The following is a 25306-nucleotide window of genomic DNA, read 5'->3' as shown; positions in this document are numbered from 1 at the left end:
GATCATTAAAAAGTCAGGAAACAAAAGATGCTGGCTGGAGAGGAGGTGGAGAAATAGGAATGCTTTTACACTGTTGATGAGCATGTAAATTAGTTCAACCATTGTGGAAAACAGTGTGGCAGTTCCTCAAGGATCTAGAACTAGACATTCCATTTGACCCAGCGACCCCTTTACTGGGTATATACCCAGAGGATTATAAATTATGCTACTATAAAGACACATGCATACATACGTTTGTTGTGGCACTACTCATAATAGCAAAGACTTGGAACCAACCCAAATGTCCATCAGTGATAGACTGGATTAAGAAAATGTGGCACATATACATCATGGGATACTATGCAGCCATAAAGAAAGGATGAATTCATGTCCTTTGCAGGGACGTGGATGAAGCTGGAAACCATCATTCTCAGCAAACTATCACAAGGACAGAAAACCAAACACTGCATGTTCTCACTCACAGGTGGGAATTGAACAATGAGAACACTTGGACACAGGGTTGGGAAAATCACACACCGGGGCCTGTTGGAGGGTGAGGGTCTGGGGGAGGGATAGCATTAGGAGAAATACCTAATGTAAATGATGAGTTGATGGGTGCAGCAAACCAACATGGCACATGTATACCTATGTAATAAACATGCACGTTCTGCATATGTACCCTAGAACTTATAATAAAAAAAGAAACATCTATTAAACAATTTTCATTAAAGCCTTAAAATCAAATCTTGACCATAGGTATTCAAAAGAAAGTCAGAAGTTAAATCAATTAAAAATTGTCAGTTGTATGTCATAGAGCAAATTAGAACAGGTGCAAAATTAATATCTTTGTATTATTAATTACCTAGGTATTGTATTCTAGCTTGCTTTGCATTGTTTGCATACTGTTATTTTTCCATGTACTTTCATGTACTTTTACATATCAATAATATTCATTAATGTAAAAAGTGCAAAAGAAAAAAAAATTTATTGATGCAAACAATGTTGACTGAAAGCTAGAGACAAAAGAGTACATTTAAACAAAGTTCAAAAATAGATTAAACTAACTCTAGGTGCACATACTGTGTTTTTCCATTTACATAACATCCAAAAGCAGGTAAAACTAATTTTTAGTGACAGAAGTACAGATACTGGTTATTTGTGAAGGGTAAAGGGCACGGTGGCTGGAAGAGACCTAGGGGAATTTTAAACTGTTGGTAATATTTTGTTTCTTAATTTGGGTCTTTGTGAAAATCCTTTAAGCTGTAACTTGCAATGTGTGTATGTCATAGCTCCATAAAGATTTTATTTAAAATACTCATGAAGTTAGTTTAAATTAAAAATAACTATGAAACAAAAACTATTAAAATATATTTTTAGAAAAGTACTCAATTAAATTTTTTTCCATTTAAAATAGTAAAATTAATTTGTTTCTTCATTTCAAGAAATAGAATATTCTAGCATGTTTGCTTTAGATTATTCTAGCATGTTTGCTTTAGATTACTTAGTTTCAAATCAAATATTTTAAAAGTTTTTGTTTAATACCTAAAAATTATTTGTTATTTTGCTTTCACAAGTTATAACATTTCTAATACCATAGGGATTTAAATAAACAGAATATGTATTTGCACATCTGTGTCCCAGCATTAGGAAAACATTTGGCTAAAATTTAATCATTACAGCAAGCCTTATTCTATTCTATTTCTATAATTTTTTCTGTATTTGACATATACCAGGTTGTCATGCTGTGTATGTTCAACTTAATGTTTACAACAACCTCTGAAGTAGAAAGGAGATATTTCTGCTGCAAACGTGAAATAACCTAGCCAAGTTCACATAGTGACAAGGCAAAACTTTTAATATGCATCCTCTAAATATTCCAAGATTGTGTCCATTCTGCCTCAGACTTGGAAATGCTTTTCAGAGATGTTGTCTCTGAAATTTAACATATGTCAAAATAGACATGAAATTAATGCTCTAGGCCGGGCGCGGTGGCTCAAGCCTGTAATCCCAGCACTTTGGGAGGCCGAGATGGGCAGATCACGAGGTCAGGAGATCAAGACCATCCTGGCTAACCCGGTGAAACCTCGTCTCTACTAAAAAAATACAAAAAACTAGCCAGGCGAGATGGCGGGCGCCTGTAGTCCCAGCTACTCAGGAGGCTGAGGCAGGAGAATGGCATAAACCCGGGAGGCGGAGCTTGCAGTGAGCTGAGATCCGGCTACTGCACTCCAGCCTGGGCCACAGAGCCAGACTCCGTCTCAAAAAAAAAAAAAGAAAAGAAATTAATGCTCTAAGAATTGAGTGCTGGAATGCAGAGTATGTAGATACATTAATGATGCAAAATAATCCTGATAATACTGATACAAACTAATAAACTGATTATGCCATCCCTTATTTAAAATTATCTGGTGGCTTCCTTTCCGTAGCTACTTTGCTCTGCCCAACTTTGTAGTTTTGTATGTCCTGTGCCTAAAAGATCCTGCTTTCTTTACTTACCTATTACTTGCTTTCCAACACTAAGGTTTAACATCAGGTCTTTTCAAGATCATTAGTTGTTTGTTATCCAGCCCAGTCTTTCCTGATCTAGCTATCTCTCTTCTGTGGTTCCATAATACTTAATAAATCTATTTATAATTTTACTTATCTTCACACAGTAACTCTTTTTCTTTTGAGACAGTTTTGATCTTGTCACCCAGGCTGGAGTACAGTGGCGCAATCTTGGCTCACTGCAATCTCTACTTCCTGTGTTCAAGTGATTCTCCTGCCTCAGCCTCCTGAGTAGCTGGGATTACAGGCACCCGCCACCATGCCTGGCTAATTTTTATATTTTTAGTAGAGATGGGGTTTCACCATATGGGCCAGGCTGGTCTTGAACTCCTGACCTTAGGTGATCCATCTGTGTCGGCCTCCCAAAATGCTGGGATTACAGGTGTGAGCCACTGCTCTGGGCCTAACACTACTAGTCTGAAGCAGAAGGCCTTGATTTTATTTTCTTGGTACCTAACACGTAAATGACAAATTTATGAATGTAAGGCTGGAAAGTAGAAATTAGAATCAGTTCAAGTAAATTCTTGAGTATGAGACTCAAGAATGTTTGCACTTTAGTTTGCTATATACTAATTAGCCACTAAAGGTTTTTGAGGATAATAAAACATTATATATACTATAGAATATTTTAAAAGGGGAAATATAAATATGGGGAAAACTGGCCAAGAAACTGTTGAAATAGTCTAATTGGTTAGTGATACAGTTTTGAGCTGAGGTGATGACACTTACAAAGGAAAAAACAGAGACGATGAACTGATTGACTTGGCAACTGGTTGGGTGCAGGTTAAAGAAGAAAATGGAATATACAGTTAGGGAAGGCCAATGGTACAGGAAAAGGAAAGACAGATTTGCAAAACAATTTTCAGTCTCAGAGATAATACCTGCCATTTTTGTTTTCAGTGAATTACTTCAAATAATCTTGGGTAAGCTGTTCTGTTGCAGTCACATAGGATATAAAGTAACCTATAGGTTAATAAAGTATGATATTGGCCGGACGCAGTGGCTCACACCTGTAATCCCAGCACTTTGGGAGGCCAAGGCGGGCAGATCACTTGAGGACAGGATTTTGAGACCAGCCTGGCCAACATGATGAAACCCCGTCTGTACTAAAACTACAAATACCAGCTGGGCGTGGTGGCACGCACCTGTAGTCCCAGCTACTCGGGAGGCTGATGCATGAGAATCGCTGGAACCTGGGAAGCGGAGGTTGCAGTGAGTTGAGATCGCATCATTGCACTCCAGCCTGGGTGACAGAGTGAGACTCTGTCTCAAATAAATAAATAAATAAATAAATAAATAAATAAATAAAGTATGATATTAGATACACTCTTCAAGTCAATACAGAAGAGCTATAACAGTAGTCATGGGCTAATCTGTGTGTTCCTCTACCTTTAATTATGAAATCATTTTTCAGTTAAACTTCCATAAAGTTTATATAAACATCAAAGCATTCTTATGCTTAAGAACTTGCTGACAACTCTAATTCTTATCAGATCAGTAGATTTTCTAGTGGTATCTGGTAGGTGGTCAAGCTGTTTGCATATAAAATCCAACCCTTTCCCCCACGCCCAAATCCCAGCTTTGCTTTTGAAGCAAATTTTTGACAGGAGAAACTGTAGCCCTTTGCCACTGCCTTCATTCTTCACTCCATTATTTTGTTTTGGAGATTCTGGTGGAAAAGTATTGAAACTAATCTCACTTATTTATACTTAGTTAAACATAATTCCCTTTCTCCCAACTCTTCTAACTATGCTCATAAAACTTCAGAGAAATAAAAAGTAGCTCCTGGTAAAGAATTGGTTAAACACGTTTCAAGGTGTTAGAATGCATTTGGAAACTAAAAATTATCTTTTATTTAGTATGATCCAGAGCTATCATCTCGACAATTTGGGGTTGAACTGTCCCGTTTGACCAGCGAAGACCGAACTGTTCCTTTAGTGGTGGAAAAGCTCATAAACTACATTGAAATGCATGGACTGTATACAGAAGGTATTTATCGAAAGTCTGGTTCGACCAATAAAATCAAGGAGCTTCGACAGGGTCTAGATACAGGTAAGATAGTGCCCTCTAAATCATAATGAAATACTTTATTTAAATAGGTCATTTCATGCTCTTCAAGTTTTCATTACATGTCGATCCTTTCCTTAGCAGCCGGAAGAATGCGTTCTTTTCTGTGGCGCTTTGTTATCATTTTTTGGTTTTCTAAAGAGTCTTTGGTTTCATTTGGTCAATTCAGCAGACATATATTGAGCATATAATTTGTACTTGGGACAGATGTCATTTAATTTTTGTAATAATTCAGTAAGATTGTGATACCTCTGACAAAGAAGAAAACTAAGGTACAGGGAAATTAAATAATGAGCTGCTGATGATGATGCAAGGTGCTGTACTAATGTTTTTATAATATTCACAACAATCCTATGAATTAGGGATATTATTATCCCCATTTACAGAAAAAAGGAACTGAGGCTTACAGAGGATCTTGCCCAAAGACTCATCACCAATAAGTGACCAAATTGGAGTTAACCCCAGATCTTCTGAATTCATAATGTTTCCCCTTTCTCTTTATGATTCTGACTCCAAGGGGTACTCTTTCCTGTGTATCATCTTGCCTGCCTACATTGATGACAGTTACTCAAACTGATAGTGAGTTGAGCATGTATCTTTGTAGAGCTGTAGTTTTAGTACTGGAATTCATGCTGGGGATTGACTTTAGTTTCATTCTCAATTTCTACACTTTATCACTGTTGGGAAGGAATAGATCTTTTTGAACCAAACAGAGTACAAAGTGTGTCCTTGTGTGGCCAAGAACCTGTGTACAGTGCTGTTTCTTATGAACAAATCAATGAGAAATGAGTATGAAAATAATAACAATGTCTGGTAAGACTCCGTCTTACCAGTTCCGTCTACAAGAAGGTTCCGTCTACAAGAGACTTGGTCTACTTTAGTTTACAAGCAGTTACTGACTTTGTCTCTGATACCTTGAAATAGCACAAGTGAAAATCAGTCATCCCAAATCTTCGCAGTCATCTAATCTGTATAACCTTAGGGAGTTTATAAGTGAAATGGGTAAATGTGTTTTCTTTACATTTTCTAAGCTCAATTATCACTGTCCTTTTATCTCTAAGAATCACTTAAAATCAGCCTTACTTTCAGAAAATGTCCTGTATGCGTTTTTTCATTTGTCATGTAAAACATTGCTACTCAAAGTGTGGTCTGAGGACAAAGCCATAGCAAGAGAAATACAGAAATTGAGAGCAAGCATGTAGAGACGTTTATAGCAGTTTAACAATACTTCAGCATCAAAATATTTTATTTATTTATTTATTTATTTAGAGACAGTTGCTCTGTTGCCCAGGCTGTAGTACAATGGTGCAACCTTGGCTCACTGCAACCTCTGTCTCCCGGGTTCAGGCAATTCTGCCTCAGCCTCCCAAGTAGCTGGGATTACAGGCGTGTGCCACCACACCCAGCTAATTTTTATATTTTTAGTAGAGACAGCTTTCACCATGTTGGCCAGGCTGCTTTCTGTCTCCTGACCTCAAGTGATCTGCCCATCTCAGCCTCCCAAAGTGCTGGGATTACAGGCATGAGCCACCGTGCCTGGCCATGATCTTTTATTTTACACACTTCACTCCACAACAGATTTAGAAAACAAATCAACAAGACGTATTCTTTCACAACAGTTAGAAGCACAGTTCCAAAGCATGGAATTACATTGTGGAAAATAGGTTAGTCAGTTTGATTAAGAAACATGAAGCCGGCCAGGCATGGTGGCTCACTCCTGTAATCCCTCCACTTTGGGAGGCCGAGGCAGGTGGATCACATGAGGTTGGGAGTTTGAGACCAGCCTGACCAACATGGAGAAACCCCAGCTCTACTAAAAATACAAAATTAGCCAGGCGTGGCAGCACATGCCTGTAATCCCAACTACTTGGGAGGCTGAGGCAGGAGAATCACTTGAACTTGGGAGGCAGAGGTGGTGAGCCAAGATCACATTGCACTCCAGACTGGACAACAAGAGCGAAACTCCATCTCAAAAAAAAAAGAAACATGAAGCCTTCCTTTAATGATGATAGTTTGTAAAGTGAATTATTTTAATCTCTTTGCATGTTTTGGCTTTGTTAATCTAACTCTTGTCTCTAAATAGATGCTGAGAATGTAAATCTAGATGACTATAACATACACGTCATTGCAAGTGTATTCAAACAATGGCTTCGAGATTTGCCCAATCCTCTCATGACCTTTGAACTCTATGAGGAATTTCTTCGAGCTATGGGTAAGCATAGGCTTCCTGGGTTAGAGAGAAGGCCTGTAGTTGGGAAAGAAATGCCACCTTCAAGCCGTCCTTTAGTGGTTTAATTATTATAGATCTAAAGGTAAACTTTTGACAGTGAATACAAAACTGCCAGTATACTGTCACCTATTCATATGTTGACTTTTTAGAGACTCATCAAAATGTTAGTGTCCTAAAAATGTTCTGAGTGAGCCACTTGGTTGCTTCTTACAAAGAAATTGAAAGACTGGGGTTATAAAACAGATTACAATATTAAAAATAAGAGTTTTAAGATTAGGCTTATGTTCATTTAAATTGGAAATCTAGGCAAGAACTATGTGTAAAGCTGGCTGTTTTATGCCAAGCCTAACAGGTTTCAGAGTGTAGTTTCTCAGTGCTATAGGTGCATAGGATATTGATAAAGGCCTTTCTAGAGGCATTTAGGCCCTGAGGATTCATAAATTATGTTGAATTTAATGAGAAATCAATCTGCTACACAATGACTGAAAAACTAGAACATCTCTTTCCCCTTGCTGTTTTTAAGGATTACTGTGATACAGGTTCAAACTAAGGAGACTGTTTATGAATACAGAACTCAAGCTAAAGGAGTTAAATAGTTAGTTTGAGTTGCTCTTCTCCAGCCTTACAGGTACAACTACTCCTGAAACTCTATAGCCAGCCTCCTTTGCTTCATAGTGTCTGGGAGGAAGATACACTGTATAAGAGGGGATATTTAGTCTTAGTTTCTGCTCTTAATGTTTTTAGGCCTTCAGGAGAGGAAGGAGACAATCCGTGGTGTATACTCTGTGATTGATCAACTCTCCCGAACTCATCTCAATACACTGGAACGCCTCATCTTTCATCTAGTCAGGTAACTTTAAGAAGCAAGGAAACGATTTTTGATAGTTTCTCTTGGATTATTTTACATAGATAAGGAATTTCTCCTTTGGAAAACTGACAGGTATTTATATTTTTTCTTCTATTTATAAAGTCAGTGTCTCAAACAGGTGGTTAGGATACCTTGGAGCAGAAATCTTCAGCTGAGCTGGAATGCATGGCAGTTGCTTTTCTGCCCTTGTTTGAACCATGTAGCAGCTTCAGCCTCATGGTGGCACTGTGTAGTTTAGCCTGTTTTCTAACAGCTGAACTAGAAAGCATATATAATCTACTGAAATGACCTAATTCATATGAGGGGTTCAGATCGTTCTCAGAAATTAACTGACCAAAGAGGTGTCAGGAGTAGTGTCTCTTCCCCTGTATGTAAATATCAGCAGTAGTTGAGAAGAAAGCCATCTTTATTTGTGGTTAAAGCTTCTACTCTGCATTCTTTTTTGTTGTTGTTGTTGTTGTTGTTGAGACACAGTTTCACTCTGTCACCCAGGCAGGCTGGAGTGCAGTCTCAGCTCACTGCAACCTCCGCCTCCCCAGTTCAAGTGATTCTCCTGCCTCAGCCCCCTACATAGCTGGCATTACAGGCATGCGCCACCACACCTGGCTAATTTTTGTATTGTTAATGGAGACAAGGTTTTGCCATGTTGGCCAAGCTTGTCTCAAACTCCTGACCTCAAGTAATCTGCCCACATCGGCCTCCCAAAATGCTGGATTCCAAGTGTGGGCCACCATGCCTGGCTGATTCTGCATTCTTTGGACTTCAGTTCATCTAGTGATCTTGGCCTGGAGCAGGTAGGTCCCAGATTTCCCTTGGGAAGCTATCGGCTGACCTAGACTGCTTCAAGGAAAGAACAAGTGAAAATACATTTTCCAGAGACAAAGGAACAACTTGGGAAAAGTCTGCAGACACTGAAACTTACTAGAAGTACTTATATCCTTCCAGTACTATGCAGTTCATGTCATACTGTCTTCTTTTGCTCATCTCTTCTGCCTTTTCCCTATGGTGCTCCCTTTTTATCCCTTAGTCACTTGTTTTTTGTTTTGTTTTATTTCTTAGGATTGCTCTACAGGAAGACACTAATCGAATGTCTGCTAATGCTTTGGCCATTGTGTTTGCGCCCTGCATTCTCCGCTGCCCTGACACCACTGACCCACTACAAAGCGTACAGGACATCAGTAAGACTACCACGTAAGGCCAGTTACCATAACCTCTACAAGACCTCAGGGACTTCTGACTACGTAGTCACTGTATCCAGATATCAGACATAGTGAATGGGTTCATAAATTCAGGTGTTTTTAAGAAGATTGTTGGACACTGCTGGGTTTTCTTATGCTGAGGATGCAAACTCCTGGATTCAACTGAGCATCATTTGTCTTAAAGCGTCTTATTTTTTAAATCTGGCTTTTCTTTAGGACTGCTTATAGTTTCTAAATAGGTTTTAGATTTCCATTTTACCAAATTATGAACACTTAGTATCTTCCTGTAATCTAGCCTAACTGTGGTCTTATGGCTCTGAATCCTTTGGTCTTAATACTTCAGTATTCTTGTATTTCACCTTGGTCTTTTTTCTTGGGGCTCTGCTTTCCTTCTAATGTGGTTTTCTTTTGCTCTCCTTAATCTTGACTGCAAAAGGAACTTTAAAAAAATATGTCACTGTTTGGATCCCATCCCCATAGAGTCTGATTTAATTGGTTTAGGGTATAGCCTGGGCATTGGGATTTGTAACTGCTCTTTATTTTTTATTATTTTTTATTTTTTTATTTTTTTTGAGATGGAGTTTTGCTCTTGTCGCCTAAGCTGGAGTGCAATGGCACGATCTTGGCTCACTGCAACCTCCACCTCCCAGGTTCAAGTGATTCTCCTGCCTCAGCCTCCCAAGTAGCTGGGATTATAGGCATGCACCACCACGCCTGGCTAATTTAGTATTTTTAGTAGAGACAGAATTTCACCATGTTGGCCAGGTTGGTCTCAAACTCCTGACCTCAGGTGATCCACCTGCCTCTGCCCCGCAAAGTGCTGGGATTACAGGCGTGAACCACTGTGCCCGGCCGTAACTGCTCTTTAGATGGCTTCTAAAGTGCAGCCAAAGTTGTGAACCACCATTCTAAACCTTGTCTCTGAGTTTGTCAAGCAAGGGATGTTAATTTTTTCCTTCATCTTTCAACTGTCTAAAACAAAAACAGTCTGTGAGTGCTATACTTTATTTATTTACATTCTTAACAGTTTTTTCTCTTTCCTCCTGTTTCAGTTGTGTGGAGCTAATCGTTGTGGAACAAATGAATAAATACAAGGCTCGTCTCAAAGATATCAGTAGCTTGGAATTTGCTGAGAATAAGGCAAAGACCAGGTTGTCACTGATTCGTAGATCAATGGTAAGATGCAAGACATGAAATAATGGAAAAATGGGAGTTGTCTTGGGAATTTAATTGTGCATTTGTGGTGTATACAAGGATTATTATCAGAATCTTTTTTATAAAACAACAAGTAAAAAGTCACCAAATCTCGGGGTGCTCTGGCTTCCTCATGTTTAATCTGCTCTTTAGTTACATTATAGAATCTATGTGAATAAGTGTGTAGCATTTTTCAAATCAAGTATTTAGATAAAATGCTGGTGTCTTAATAATCTGCCCTGCTTTCTTTTCATGTCCTTTCTGTGAAAACGTAGTCCTCTTCTAACTTTTTTCCCTACTTCCTTCCACTGTCTGTTCCCAGCTTTAGTCGTGTCACTTTTGGTAGTCCTGCCAAGACTCCTAGGATGTAGAGAATTTAATCATTTGTAACTGAATTTAAATGGAATCATTTGATTCTTAAGTAAATGGAATTCCATCTGTGAGTCTACTCTAATGAAAAAGTATTTCTTTGAGTTTAAGGTTAGGTTTTGAGACGGTCCTTGTAAAACTGATAATTTATTTCCTTGGTTTGCCCACTTTTTAATATCTTCCTTTGCAACCAGTAACATATAACTCCAGTTCTCAGTGATCACTAATCAATAGCATCAGCCCTATTGATTAGTGCTTATTGAGAACTGGAGTTATCCATATATATTACTCTGAAGTCAGTTTTCAGGATAACTGGAAAACTGCTGCATTAAGGTTTAGTTATTGCCCATTTGCTACCCTTCCTCTCAGTTGTGAAATAAAATTGTGACAATGAGCACGCATTTCAGATTCCCAGTAAATCTCTAAAGAGAAGGAGGCTTCATCATGCCCTCATTCTTTCAGGGGTCCAGCAGTACTTCCTCCCATATCTTCACAGTTTGCATTTAGATTAGCACTAAAATAATTCTTTTTTCTTCCTTTACTATTTAATCTGCCTGGCACTGAATAAGTGCTTAACAAAGGTCTGTTGATTAAGGTAGCGAAGGGTCTTCTGTAAAAACAAACATAAGCATGGGCTTTTTGCAGGGAGTAAAGATATTAAATAAAACTCATCATAGGATACTATCTAAATCTTTTCCCCAGAAATTAAAAACAGAAATCCCACTTAAAAGTGAAACATTTCTGTAGTATGAATTTTCAGGAGCTCAGTTCTGAGAGGCCCAATGTAGTGGTGGCTATCCAGGCAGGAAGGGAAGAGCCTTTTGCTATAAACCTACTTTTCAAAGCAGATAGATAAGCTGTGCTTTTTTCCTGTGTTGCAGAAGATGGATATTCAGTCCATTGCAAGATTAAACCTTCTCTTTAATGGGGCAATGACATGTACATTCTAACCTTCTGCTTTCCTTTTCATGTCCTTCCTAATCCAGAAACCTGTACTAATTGCAGTTAGATTCATGAACATTACCCGCAATTCAGTCTCGGTATGTATTAATAATGCAATGTGTCACAGCCACTCTACATTATTGTCTTTCATTCATCCAGGAATTGTTCCGCTCTGTCTATCATTCATGCCTGTCCACCCTCCATGTTTGGCCCCAAGTCAGGTTCTACTTTTTGATGAGCTTTCACTTACTTTTCTCTTAATCTCTTTTTTTAGATCCTTCATTTTCCTTCCTCTGTATTGTGTAGTTGAACAGCATCCATTTAAAATATATTGGTTTCTCCTCTTTGTCAGATGAGCCTCCTTTTGGGTTTCTTCTTTGGTTGAATCATTAAAAGGTGAAAGTTAAAAGCATTGAGATATCAAATTAATAGAAATTAATTTGAGCTGTGTTCCCAGCAATCTTCTCTACTTTATTATTTGAAATACTTATTATTACTTTCAGCATCTCCTATCATTAGTAATGCTTATTTGTCCATTCATATCTGTCTAACTCTGATGGTGTCCTCCCAGATGTAGAAATATGGTTCTTATCCACTTAGCATTTATCAAACAGAGCTACAAATAGGAGTGAACTAATCCAAATTGGTGGACTAGTTCTAGACTTAAATATTATGGTATGCTAGAACTCATACCAGGATCTCATTACTGGTATCCCTCTTCAGTTCCATTGATTATACAAAAAAGGAATGGGATAGAAGGCTGAGAACACCAATCTGTGTGGAAAACTGTCCACCTGTGTGTAACCATTTTATTGAGGAGGCTTAACTTGTTGAGGTACTAATATAAATCAGTTTTTCTTTTTGTCTATAACTGTCTCTCAACTCCAGCCTGTCCAACTTCCCTTTCCCACTGGATGTCAATTACCTTAACAGCATCTTGAAACCAATTCTATAATTTTCAAAAATTCATTTCATTCTAGTATTTAAGAGTCAGTTCTCTTAATATTAAAACTTCAGTCAGTTTTAAATCCAGTGCTCGTCTCACTTCCTCCCAAGGCAGACTAGACCTTTACCTGGAACTTAAAACTTTGGGGGTAGGTGGGTAATTTCTGTTTGTCAGACACTTCTGCCCTTCGTCTTTCTTGACCCTTTCTCCCCTGATGTTGAGACTAGGAGGAGTGATAGGGGAGGCAGAATTCTGTATGATATCCCGGTATTGAGATGGCAGTCCACTTTCTTTGTTGTTCAACACTGCTGTTCTGGCTCATTGACAGTAGGCTAAGTAAAGATAAGTAGTAGCTCCAGTTTACCCCTGTTGAGTCAAGATGAACTCAGATCTATCCCATTTCTGTAGGCACTGATAGTCCCTTGCAAGATTTGGTTACATCTTCTGGCTAAACCCTGGGTGTTGGCATTCACACCATATGGGAAGCTGTCAAAATCACAGGGCAGTTACAAGTTTTCCAAAATTCTAATATTTATTTGAAAGCTCGAAATTTACTCACTGACAACAAATGTCGCCATTTGTTTCACTTGCAGTAACAGATTCCCTTCATACAATTTCAAAGAAAATGTGTACCACTTAAGAAGAATAATCAAACTTTGTCAATTATTATAAATACTGTTTCATTAATAAAGCAGCTAATTTTGCTTGCAATTCAAAGAATTGCACAAATACTCTTTGTTGAGGTAACCATCAGTATGTGACAGAATGGCTGTATGTGTAATTTCCAGTTAATCATACAGAAAATTGAAAATAGGTAATTTAGCAGTTAAGAAGTAATAAAATTAATTTATATGTCTTGGTCAGTGACATGAAATGAAACTGATTTTTTAAAAACTAAATGTGTGGTAGCAAAAGAACATGAAGACTGCTAGAACCTTTTGGTATCATTACCTTGATTCATGTAAAGGTGACAGCAGTTGAACACCCACAATTGCTTTTATGTAATTAGCACAGATGTCAACAAGTTAAAATGGCAAATAGCCTCTTAGTATAATTATGAAAATAATTTTAACATTGTAGACCCTTTGAAATGGTTTTGAGGACATCATTACACCCCAGCATCTTTGCTGGGGTTCTGTGGGGCTACACTCTGAGAACCACTGCACTGTATTACATATAATACTACCGGCTCACTGCACTTCACAGAAATATTTGTTGAGAATAATTCCTTTTCATATGCAAGATATAAACACATACAAACAGATACTAGCTGTGTTTAAAGTGCTTACTAACCCTGATTATCTGGTGAACTGTAAGTACAGGCAGTGGGATATGATTTTTGAACAAGCTTGGATACCTAATTATAACACCACACAAAACAACCAGTCTTTTCCAAAAAAGCCTTGGATAAAGGATCTCTCCTTACCAGGAAAGCAAATTCCTCAGGAAGTAGTCTGATAATTCATTTCCTTCCTATTTTTGTGACTTAACAAGACACTCAACAGGGATCGTCCATCTTGCCCTGAAGTGCTATTTTTAAGTAAAATTTCATTAGGGTTCTGAGATTTGTGTTTTAGCTAGCTATATATTTTTCTGTCTAGATGATGCACAGTTCCTCCTCCTCACACATTTAACCCATAGACAAACCCTAGTAACATGTACTTTCTTTGGGTCTTAAAGTATCGTGACTTTCTGCATGAGGGTAATATATGTCTTTTTCTAAACAGTCATCAGGTTTATTAAAGGCAATGCAATTCATTCTTTCATTATCACCATGAGTCTCTTTTACTGTTTAGGCTTACTTCGATTTATAGTATTTAATTTCTTTGTGCCCATCAGTCATGCCTTGCCATTCCTTCTTGCATTCTTTTGCTATCATGAGCCTTACAGAATTTTCAGAAGAAATCAAAACTCTCCTCATAGGCCTTATTCATCCTAACACTATGGCATATCTTCTATTTGTCTCCATGGTTATCTTCTTAAGTCTTAGGAGAAAATGAAAAAGTGAGTTTCAACTGATTCCCTCAAATAGGGATCCTGTTTCCCTCAAATAGGTATCACTGAGATCCCCCACATTAGAGCATTTGACTCTCAATATTTGTGTTACAGTCTAAGAAGCCCATAATGGACTGGTCTCACAGAATTCTAACCCAAATTAAATAATTAAGACTGTCTGTTTCAGAATATCATTCTTAGAAAAAATAGACAATAGAATTATATACAGACTTCCTTAGACAGAGCATGGCAAATCTATATGATTAGGCGGTTGAATGTGTGGGTATTAGAAAGCATGTCCCAAAAGGAAGGAGGGAGAGATGGATCAGACGGTACTGTGTGCCAAATATGGTGAAAATACCAAGGAAGAAGTACTTAATTCTGCCTGGTGGCACAGGGTAAGGCTGTAGAAGGGAAGCTAGCTCTTAAGGTATGAGTTTAAATTAATCAGATGGAGAAAGACCTACCAGTTAGTATAAGTCAACAAGGTTTAATTCTGTAAAAGGCTATGTAGCTTGCATATAAACTTGTATATGTAATTGTGCAGAAGGGAAACCTTAAGTTAAAACCAAAATAGGCTTTGTTTTGAAGCAAACTCTAAAACATTAGTACTATGGGGCCTTGAAGAGTGAGCCAGGACTCACAAGGTCTCAGAGTTTAGTACTTAATGTAAATTTTGGTGCTTTATATCTTATATTTATGATAGGGAATGGGAACTAATGTTAGCTACTATTTTTTAGCCATAAAAACAATTTCCTCCTGGGTCATCTTCAAAGTTCTCAGTAAGAACGGCTGAAAAGGGGCCGGGAGTGATAGCTCCCAGAACTTTGGGAGACTGAGGCTAGTGGATCACTTGAGTTCAAGACCAGCCTGGGCAACACGGTGAAACCCCATATCTACCAAAAATACAAAAAAAATTAGCCAGATGTAGTGGTGCATGCCTATGGTCCCAGATACTTGGAAGGCTGCGGTGGGAGGATCGCTTGAGCGCGAGAAGCAGAGGTTGCAGTGAGCCAACATAGCACCACTGCACGCCAGCCTGAGTGACAGAGCGAGACCCTGTCTTAAAAAACAAAAACAGACGAAATAGCTGAAAAGAATCCTAAGACTATTTTATTTTGTTTTATTTTTATTTTTTATTTTATTTTTTATTTTATTTCAGAGTGTTGCTGTTGTCAGCCTGGGCTGGAGTGCAATGGCACAATCTCGGCTCACTGCAACCTCTGCCTCCCCAGTTCTAGCAGTTGTCCTGCCTCAGCTTCCCAAATAGCTGAGATTATAGGTGCCCCCCACCATGCCCTAATTTTTGTATTTTCAGTAGAGACGGGGTTTCACCATGTTGACCAGGCTGGTCTCAAACTCCTGACCTCAGGTGATCACCCACCTCGGCCTCCCAAAGTGCTGGGATTACAGGCATGAGCCACCACACCCGGCCAAACAGACTAATTTAAAAAGAAGAAGAGATAGCAGAGTTGTCTAAGAACTTCCTCTCATAAAAACACCAGAAATAAATAGTTTCACAAAGAAAAGGTACCAACTCTTTAAATACATAATTACAATATAATTTAAGCTGCCTCAGAGTAGAGAGGGGAAAGGTCTTTTTTAACTAAAAGAGTCTAACACTGATCCTCACCACCCCGCCCCCACACACACGCATACACAAAGAAAAAACCAATAAAAATTGCATATAGAAATATTAAAGGCAGCAGAGCACAGCATGGACTCTGGACTAGACTTTTGGGTGTAAATCCTAGCTCTAATTTACTAGTAGTTGTGACATGGCAAATTATTTAATCTCCATGCCTCAGTGTTCTTATCTATAAATTGGTTAATAGTATCAAACTTAGGATTAAATGAGTTGATTTTTTGTTTGTGTTTTAATTGAGACAGAGTCTCACTCTGTCACCCACGCTGGAGGGCAGTGGCACAATCTTGGCTCACTGCAACCTCTGCTTCCTGGGTTCAAGCGATTCTCATGCCTCAGCCTCCCGAGTAGCTGGGACTACAGATATGCACTACCACACCTGGCTAATTTTTGTATTTATTTTTAGTAGAATCGGGGTTTTGCCATGTTGGCCAGGCTGGTCTCGAACTCCTGACCTCAGGTGATCTGCCCTCCTCGGCCTCCCAAAGTGGTGGGATTACAGGTGTGAACCACCATGCCCAGTCTAAATTAATATTTTAAAACCATTAAGAACTATGCTTGTTATGGAACTCTCTCTATAGAGAGAAAGAGAATTCTTATACACACACCCCCATACACACAGAGATAGCACCTGATATATACATGTAGGACTGCCTCATCTATGAATATTAATTCAAAAATCCTAGCTTAAAATATCACCGACACCTTGGGAGACCAAGGCGTGTGGATCCTTGAGCCCAAGAGTTTGAGACCAGCCTGGGGAACATGGTGAAACCCCATCTCTACAAAAAAAAAAAAAATTAGGCCTGGTGGCAAGCACCTGTAGTCCCAGCTACTAGGGAGGCTGAGATGAGAGAATCACCTGAGCCTAGGAAGTCAAGGCTGCAGTGAGGCATGATAACACCAATGCCCTCCAGCCTGGGTGACAGAGGGAGACCCTATCTCAAAAAAAAAAAAAAAAAAAAGAATTAAAAAATAAAATAAAAATGAATCAGCAAGCAGAATTCAGTAGCCTATAAATATAAAAATATAAACCTTGACCAAGGAGGATTTAACCTAGGAATGCAAGGATGACTCTATATTAGGATAGCTATTAATGTCATTCACCATGTTTGTTGATCTGTGGAGAAAAACTGTATTATCCTCATAGATATTTTAAAGGCATTTGATATATCAGCATTCTTTTAAAAAACATTTTTATTAAAACAGGGATATCTTATATTCTTAGCATGATAAAAACATATCTGAACCCAAAATCCAACATCTTGCTTAATGGAAGAACACTGGAAGCATTCTGATTAAAATCAGAAAAGGCAAGGATATCCATTATCCCCACTGTCATTTAACATTGATCTGAAGGTACTAGCTAAAGCAATTAAGAAAAAAGAATTGGAGATATAAAATTTTAAAGAAGTAAAATTATTACTATTTCCATTATGATTACATACATGTGAAACTCAGGAAAATCAACTAAAGAACTTAAAGATGATAAGAGAATTCTGATGTCTGAGTACAATTAATAAATTTTACTTATACAAGCAACCACTTGGATGATATGATGGAAGAAAAATGCCCGTTTATATATTGTACACACACACTTTAAACATCAACATCAAATATCAAAGAATACACTTAACAAGAAATATAGAAGATTTGTACAAAGAAAGCCTTAAGGCCGGGCGCAGTGGCTCACGCCTGTAATTCCAGCACTTTGGGAGGCTAAGACGGGCGGATCACAAGGTCAGGAGATTGAGACCATCCTGGCTAACATGGTGAAACCCCGTCTCTACTAAAAAATACAAAAACAATCAGTCGGGCGTGGTGGCGGGCGCCTGTAGTCCCAGCTACTCGGGAGGCTGAGGCCGGAGAATAGCGTGAACTTGGGAGGCGGAGCTTGCAGTGAGCCAAGATTGCACCACTGCACTCCAGCCTGGGCAACGGAGCAAGACTCTGTCTCAAAAAAAAAAAAAAAAGCCTTAAAACCTCAAATATTACAAAAGAAGACTTAAACAAATACATTTGGAAAGAAAGGCTAAATTTTGTAATGGTGTCAGTTCTTCTAAAGTAGTCTATTCATATATTGTTTCAATACCCACTAGGAGGGCAAGAGGATATTTTCTTAGGCTCAACTTTCAGACTCATATGACTACCATGGGCTTCACTTGGCATCAGAATCACTTAGGATATGGGACTGGAAGTACAGCATGCTTGCAGAGAGCATAAGATCATGCTCGTGTGGGAGCCCTTGAAGCAGTCCACACAACCATCAATGAGTTATCTTTGGCCTCTAAGTCACAACTCAGGTGCAAGGAAAAAGGACTTCACATCCAATGGACGCAGAACTATTCTGCCTTGGAAGTTTTATGCCTATACAGGAATTAACCTCTTGTAAAATTCCATAGACATTGTTTCCAGCGTCCCCACAAGGGGTATGTCCAGTTACAACTGACTCCACTTTCAGGGAATTCCAAATATATGGCTTCCTATGGGATATTTACAATTTATCTTTACTTATTCTCCAGATGCAGTTTATCAATCAGATTAATTTTTGTCAGAGGTGATGTTGCTTAATAACATCATTTGCAGCCTGCCTTTATCAAGTTTCCAGGGGTCCTGAGCTAGAACATTGACCAAAGATCAGTTCTTACACAGACAAGGAAAGAGTTTTATAACTCTTTACTTACAAATGTGGTCTCAACAAAAATAGCAAAAGAATACTTTGGGGACCTTTACAAGTTGATGCTAAAATTCATAAGAAAATAAAGAAGCAGAATAACTGGGAAAATTGTAAAAGAGAAAAATAAAGGATTATAATGTGAGTGGCATTTCAAAGGTCTGGTATTCACTAAATGATGTGGGGAAAATGAATATCCATGTAGGGAAGAAAAGAAACAAACAAACAAAAAAGCTGAGTCAGGCCAGGCACAGTAGTTCATGCCTATAATCCCAGCACTTTGGAAGGCCAAGGCAGGAGGATTGCTTGAAGCCAGGAGTTTCAGATCAGCCTTGGCAACAATGCGAGATCTCATCTCTACAAAAAATTTAAAAAGTTAGCCGGGCATGGTGGCACATGCCTGTAGTCCCACATATTGGGGATACTGAGGTAGAAGGATCCCTTGAGCCCAGGAGTTGAAGGCTGCAGTGAGCTGTGATTGTGCCACTGCACTCTAACCTGAGCAAGAGTGAGACCCTGTATCTTTAAAAAAAAAAAAAAAAAAAAAAAAAAATTCACATCAAAGACTAAAGCATAAAAGTAGCTCTGGCACTATCCTGGCAGAGGTCCTCACTGCCCTGCATCCTGTAGACACTCAAGTACCCTACCTCTCTACCTTAATACTGCCAAAATACCCTAGTTTAACTCAGCTCAAAGGGCAATTGGGAAAGAGCTCAAGGGGAAATCAGAAAAGTTATCACCTAAACCTTTTCATGCAAAAGTTGAAACCAAGCCATAAAAGGTGGCTGAAGGGGATACATCTTTAGGGTGAAAAAAGTACAAATAGAAAGGGAAAACGGGAGCAAATGGAAAGAGATTAACCAGGAAACATTTATCTTCATAGAACAGAAACTGAAAACAAGCAAGAAAGAAGCTAAGTGTGATTAAAGATCTCTTATCAAGTCAGGGGTCCCAATATCTCACTGTATAATTCAGAAGAATTTTTAAGTTATTTTATAAGTGTACCTTTTTAGAGCTCTGAAAACACAGCTTTTAAGAAGAGAACTCCACTTCCTCCCATTTGAAAGGAATGAATTAAGTGCTAGTTTATTTTTCTGTACAAACTGAGAATAATTAGCTCTCTATAAGCCTAATAATGTCTTAAACTGCTTCCTGATCTTGGCTGTCTGTCAAAAGTATATTATCTGTGATGTCTTTGGTAGTGGTAGTCCAGTCCAGATTTTTCTGATAATCCTGTTAATGTGCTGTAAAGGATTGGAAATCTGGGTATTGTGTATAATATTAAATTGTATTTAGTACGACTTGAGACCTCCTACTTATTAACAGTTGAAGATAATTGTATTTTGATATTCTCATTTTAGGAACAGTTTGCCTGCAACGTTTAAGCCAGGAAGTCACTGGAATAGTTACTGAGAAAAAGGATGACAATATGGCTTTATATTTTTTCCAGTACTTGCGTTAAGAGTTGGGTACAAATTATTCATGTAGTCTGTGATCAGTCAAAACCAATACAATCCCTATTATGATAGAAAAATATAATCTTGGACAGGGCTTTGCTATTATATAAGACTATTAAAGAAAAAAGTTGAAAGGTTCAGCAACAAAAAACAAGTATTATTGTGTGACAAAAATGACCATAAAAAAAGTAAAAGGGAAGTGATGTACCATAAGAAAATATTTTCAATTCCCATTTCAAAGTCTAATTTTCCTTAATAAAGAGAAGCTCCTTATACGTAAATAGAAAGATTAGCTACCCAGTGAAAAATGAACAAAGGATACTATAAACCACTTCTCAGTGTTATCTACAGATACTTTTCAGGGAGGTCTACAATTATTTTTATGATACTGTCAAGAAAATATTTGCCTTTTTCACTCTGTGACACTTACACTGATGGGAGAAAAACAATTATGGAAAAAAACACTACAAGAGAATATACAGTGAGCAGGGATCCAGAAGAAAAAATTCCAGTTTGAAAAAAGTAAATTCATGCTTATTATAGGAAAGTGGGGAAGTGAAGGATATTATTCCAGTCAGGAAACTACTGTTAATAATTTAGTGTATTTGTAAATTTTGTATTACTCATTTTTAAAACCAATGGTATACAACCTTATGTACTGTTTTTAACACAGTATTAGTATTTTCCCATGTTTCTAAAAGCTCCATGTAATCAACTTTTTAAAAATTACTTTAGTCTTTGTAAGATAATTCTAGGCTGTAGGAGTTTCCATTTTTCTTTGTTTTGTTTAATGCTTCTTAAAATAGATCAGATCTGTTGAGCTTGTTTGATTTTCTTCAGCTATATTAAGTGATTTGCAGCTAACTCATGGTGAAATACTCCGGTGGCCAGCTAATGGTATGAACATTGAAAAAAGGCAGCTCTTTTATTGAATACTGGAATGTGGACACTAGGAATAAACTCAGATTTTCAAGCTTCTTGAGGCTTTTAAATCATATTATTTATTCATTTGGCTATAAATAGTCAACGTCAAATGGAACTGGATGATGTCCTGGAATTTATAGCATAAAGAATACTTTGTCATTTTTTGTTCAATTTGCAGACTGATCTTCTGTTTTGAGCTTGTTTTTCTTAACATGTTTTTTCCTTGTTGATTTTAGAACGAAAAGTGGAATAGCAATATTGTAATCCTCCTGATTTTATCCCATTATGTGTTTTAGTTTTGGAGGAGTTAGCCTGAATGCCTTAGAACTACCCTCCAGCCTTTACCTTATCACCTGCACTAGATCATGGGTTTCTGTTTTTAAAACAGCACTTTTCCTTTCTTTCTTGCCAAAACCAACTCAGAAATTTGTCAAAGTGACATAATTTTCAATGGATATTCGTGTATTTCCATAAATAGCTAACTTTGAAAAGGAACTCTTAAATATCTTTTTTATTGCAAAATATAAAACATACTGAAAAACACAGAAACATAAATATTCAGTTTAATGAATTATTATAAATGAACATCCACATACCACCCCAGCTCAAGAAATAGGACGTTGCCAGCATCCCCAGAAACTCTCCTCTTTCCCTTTCTAGTCATAATCCTCTTTCTCCTCCAGAGGTAAGCAGTAACCTGATTTTTACATTAATGACTTCTTTTGTTTTATTTTTCGTTTGCTACTAAAATATGTGTCCCTGAGCACCATAGTTTCGCTTTACCTAATTTTGAGCTTTATATAAATGGCATCGTATAAGATGTATTATTGGCCGGGCGCGGTGGCTCAAGCCTGTAATCCCAGCACTTTGGGAGGCCGAGACGGGCGGATCACGAGATTAGGAGATCGAGATCATCCTGGCTAACACGGTGAAACCCCGTCTCTACTAAAAAATACAAAAAACTAGCCGGGCGAGGTGGCGGACGCCTGTAGTCCCAGCTACTCGGGAGGCTGAGGCAGGAGAATGGCGTAAACCTGGGAGGCGGAGCTTGCAGTGAGCTGAGATACGGCCACTGCACTCCAGCCTGGGTGACAGAGTGAGACTCTGTCTCAAAAAAAAAAAAAAAAAAAAAAAAAGATGTATTATTTTGTCTCTGATTCATTTCAGTCAACCTTATGTGTGTAAGACTTATTCATATTTTGTTTAGTTGTAGCTCATTTTCATAACTGTATAGTTTATCAGTGTATGCATATACCACAATTTAGTCTACTGTTGATGGATATTTGGGTTGTGTTTTGGGGAATTATGATTTTAAGAGACACATACATGTATTTTTTGTTGGCGAAATATACAGGAGTGGATTGCAGGGTCACAGGATATATTTATCTTCAACTTTAGTAGATAATGCCAAACTTTCTTCCAAAATGGTTGTTAATATGTTAGCAGTGTATAGGAATTCCCAATTGCTCCACCTGCCCCCAGCACTTTTATTACCGGATTCCTTAATTTTAGCTATTCTGATGGGTGTGTTATTTTTAAAAATTATATTTTTTATTGTGACTCTAACATGTATAATGTGTATGTGTATATACATGTTGGCTATTTCTATATCCTCTTTTGTGAGGAGCCTGTTCAGAGCTCTTGCCTGTTTTTCTAAATGGGTTGTCTTTTTCTGATGTTCTGTAGGGATTCTTTATGAATTCCAGATACAAATCCTTTATTGTTACTTTTGTTGCAAATTTTCTTCCATTCTATGGTTTGCTTTTTTCCTTTCTTTTTTGATGAACAGAGGTTCTGGATTTTAATGTTGTTAATCAGTCTTTCCCTTTGGGATGAATACCTTTTAGGGTCATGTTTAAGAAAATTTTTCCTTTCCACAATGCCCTGCAGTTCCCCTTTTGTTGTAAATTGGGAGCCTTTTTATGTGTGGGTCTGTTTCTAGGGGCTTTGTTTTGACTACCTTTGTACCAACACCACCACTATTTTATTTACCATAGCTTTCTAAAAATATCCGGTAGAATAAGTCATCCTACCTTCTTCATTGGTGTTTTGACTATTCTTGGCTGTTTATATTGCCATGTAAATTATGGAATCAGCTTCAAAAAATTATCTTGGGATTTTTATTAGGATTGCATTGGATCTATAGATTGCCTTCTGGAGAATTGACATTTTTACGATACTGATTTTTCCCATCTGTGAACATGATATATCTCTTCATTCATGTAGCGCATTAGCTACTTTCAAAAGTGTTTTATAGTTTTCTGTGTTGAGATTTTACACATCTTTAGTTTGAATTACTGCTAGGTATTTAATATTTAAATGCAATCATAGGTATTATTTTAAAATTTTTATTTTCTGTTGTATAAAAATACAATTGATTTTGGTATTTTTCATCTTGTATTCAGTGACTTTGCTGAATTCACTTATTCTAATAAGTTTTCTGTGGATTTCTTTGGATTTTCTACCTGTACAGTCATACCATTCATGAATAATGATAGTTTCATTTGCTCTTTTATAATCCTTATACCTTTTCTTTCTTTTTCTTGTGTTAGAACCTGCAGTATAGTGTTGAATGGAAGTAGTAATAGTGATCATTACTGGCATGCTCCCAGCCCTAAAGGAAAAGCTTTCAACCTTTTACCACCAAGTGTGATGTTTGCTATAGAATTTTTGTAGGTACTTTATGAGATTAAGTATGTGCCCTTCTATTCCAGGTTTTCTAAGAGTTGTTATTGTGATAGAATGTTGAATTTTATGAAATGCCTTTACTGCATGTATTGAGGTTTTATCAGACTTTTTTATTGCATTGATTTGACACATTACACAGAGTCCATTTCTAATGTTAAACCATCATTATACTACTACAACAAATACAACTTTTCATATATTTAATATTTTTATATTACATTTTCTATATTACTTGATTCTGTTATAGTTAGGATATTGTTTAGGATTTTTGCATGTGTTTATGAGTAAAGTTAAGCCATAATAATCCTTTTTTGTTTTTGTTTTTGTTTGTTTGTTTTGAGACAGGCTCTCACTGTTATCACCCAGGCTACAGTGCACTGGCATGATCTTGGCTCACTGCAGCCTCAACCTCCCGGGCTCCTGCCTCAGTCTTCCATGTAGCTGAGGCTACAGGCACGTGCCACCACGCCTGGCTAATTTTTGTATTTTTTTGTAGAGAAGGGGTTTTGCCATGTTGCCAAGGCTGGTCTTGAACTCCTGAGCTCAAGCGATCCACCTGCCTCAGCCTCCCAAAGTTCTGGGATTGTGAGCATGTGCTACTGCACCTGGCAGTAATCCTTCTTTTTAATGTATTTGTTTTGTTTTGTTTTGTTATCAAAGTTACGCCTGACTCTAAAGACAAGTTAGGGAATAATTTTTAATTCTGTGGAAGAATTTGTTATTTCTTCTTGTCTGCCACTGAAATCTAGGCCTAGAGTTTTTGTTTTTGGAAAGATTTTGATTCTGGATTCAATTTCTTTAATATTATTCACATTTCTAATTTCTTCATTGATGGTATTAATTAGATTTTTGTAGAAATTTCTCCACTTTGTCTAAAATTTTATACTTATTGACATGAAGTTGTTTTTAGTAGTCTCTTACCCTCTGGGTCTACAAGATTTGTAGTGACGTCCCGTTTTTCATTCCCACCTTTGGTTATTTGTGACTTCTCTCTTTCAGTCTTGCTAGAGTTTTAAAATTTTTATTCGCCTTTTCAAAGAGCTACATTTGACTTTGATTGTCTTCATTCTAATGTTTGTTTGCACTTTTCTTTATTGCTTTTGTTGCAGGAGGAATTTATTATGTTGTTCTTTATCTAGTTTCCTGAAATAGATTCTTACATCCTTAATTATGAATCTTTCCTTCTTTTCTAATGTATGTATTTAAGGCTATAACTTTAAAGTAGACAGAGCTTACATGGGTTTTTATATTGTTTCATTCAAAATATTTTCTAATTTCCATTGTGATTTCCTCTTTGACCATGGTTTGTTTTAAAGTCTATTTCTTAATTTCTGAGTGTACAAGAATTTTTAATTTTCTCTTTGTAACTGCATTATTAGAAAACTTGTTTTAAATTACTTTAATGGTCAGATAAATTATTTCAACCCTTGGAATTTTGTTGTTTTGCTATGTGTGCTTTAAAGTGAGTATTCTGTAGTTAGATACTGAAGTCTATATATGTCTGTTAGATTGCTTACATCAAGTTCAGTTTTACATCATTTCTGATTGCATGTGCACACTTGTTCTGTCAGTACTGATTATA

General features: G+C 37.4%; 1 protein-coding gene across 13 annotated transcripts in view; it reads left to right on the top strand.

Moving 5' to 3' along the window:
- The window catches only part of MYO9A (myosin IXA), a 307192-nt gene that overhangs the window by 270378 nt on the left and 11508 nt on the right, over window positions 1–25306 (top strand). For 10 of the 13 annotated variants that reach the window (XM_050796252.1, XM_050796251.1, XM_050796254.1 and 7 more), the window contains 6 exons: window positions 4386–4578; window positions 6677–6805; window positions 7568–7673; window positions 8751–8882; window positions 9943–10066; window positions 11440–11493. In XM_050796252.1, the coding sequence (XP_050652209.1) occupies window positions 4386–4578; window positions 6677–6805; window positions 7568–7673; window positions 8751–8882; window positions 9943–10066; window positions 11440–11493 (738 nt within the window). The remainder of the gene's footprint in view (window positions 1–4385; window positions 4579–6676; window positions 6806–7567; window positions 7674–8750; window positions 8883–9942; window positions 10067–11439; window positions 11494–25306) is intronic. The other 3 variants (XM_050796262.1, XM_050796257.1, XM_050796256.1) reach the window with 1 other exon arrangement.

Source organism: Macaca thibetana, chromosome 7 (genome assembly GCF_024542745.1).
Source record: "Macaca thibetana thibetana isolate TM-01 chromosome 7, ASM2454274v1, whole genome shotgun sequence".
NCBI classification, from domain to species: Eukaryota; Metazoa; Chordata; class Mammalia; order Primates; family Cercopithecidae; genus Macaca; species Macaca thibetana.
This window is presented reverse-complemented; position numbering and strand designations above follow the sequence as displayed.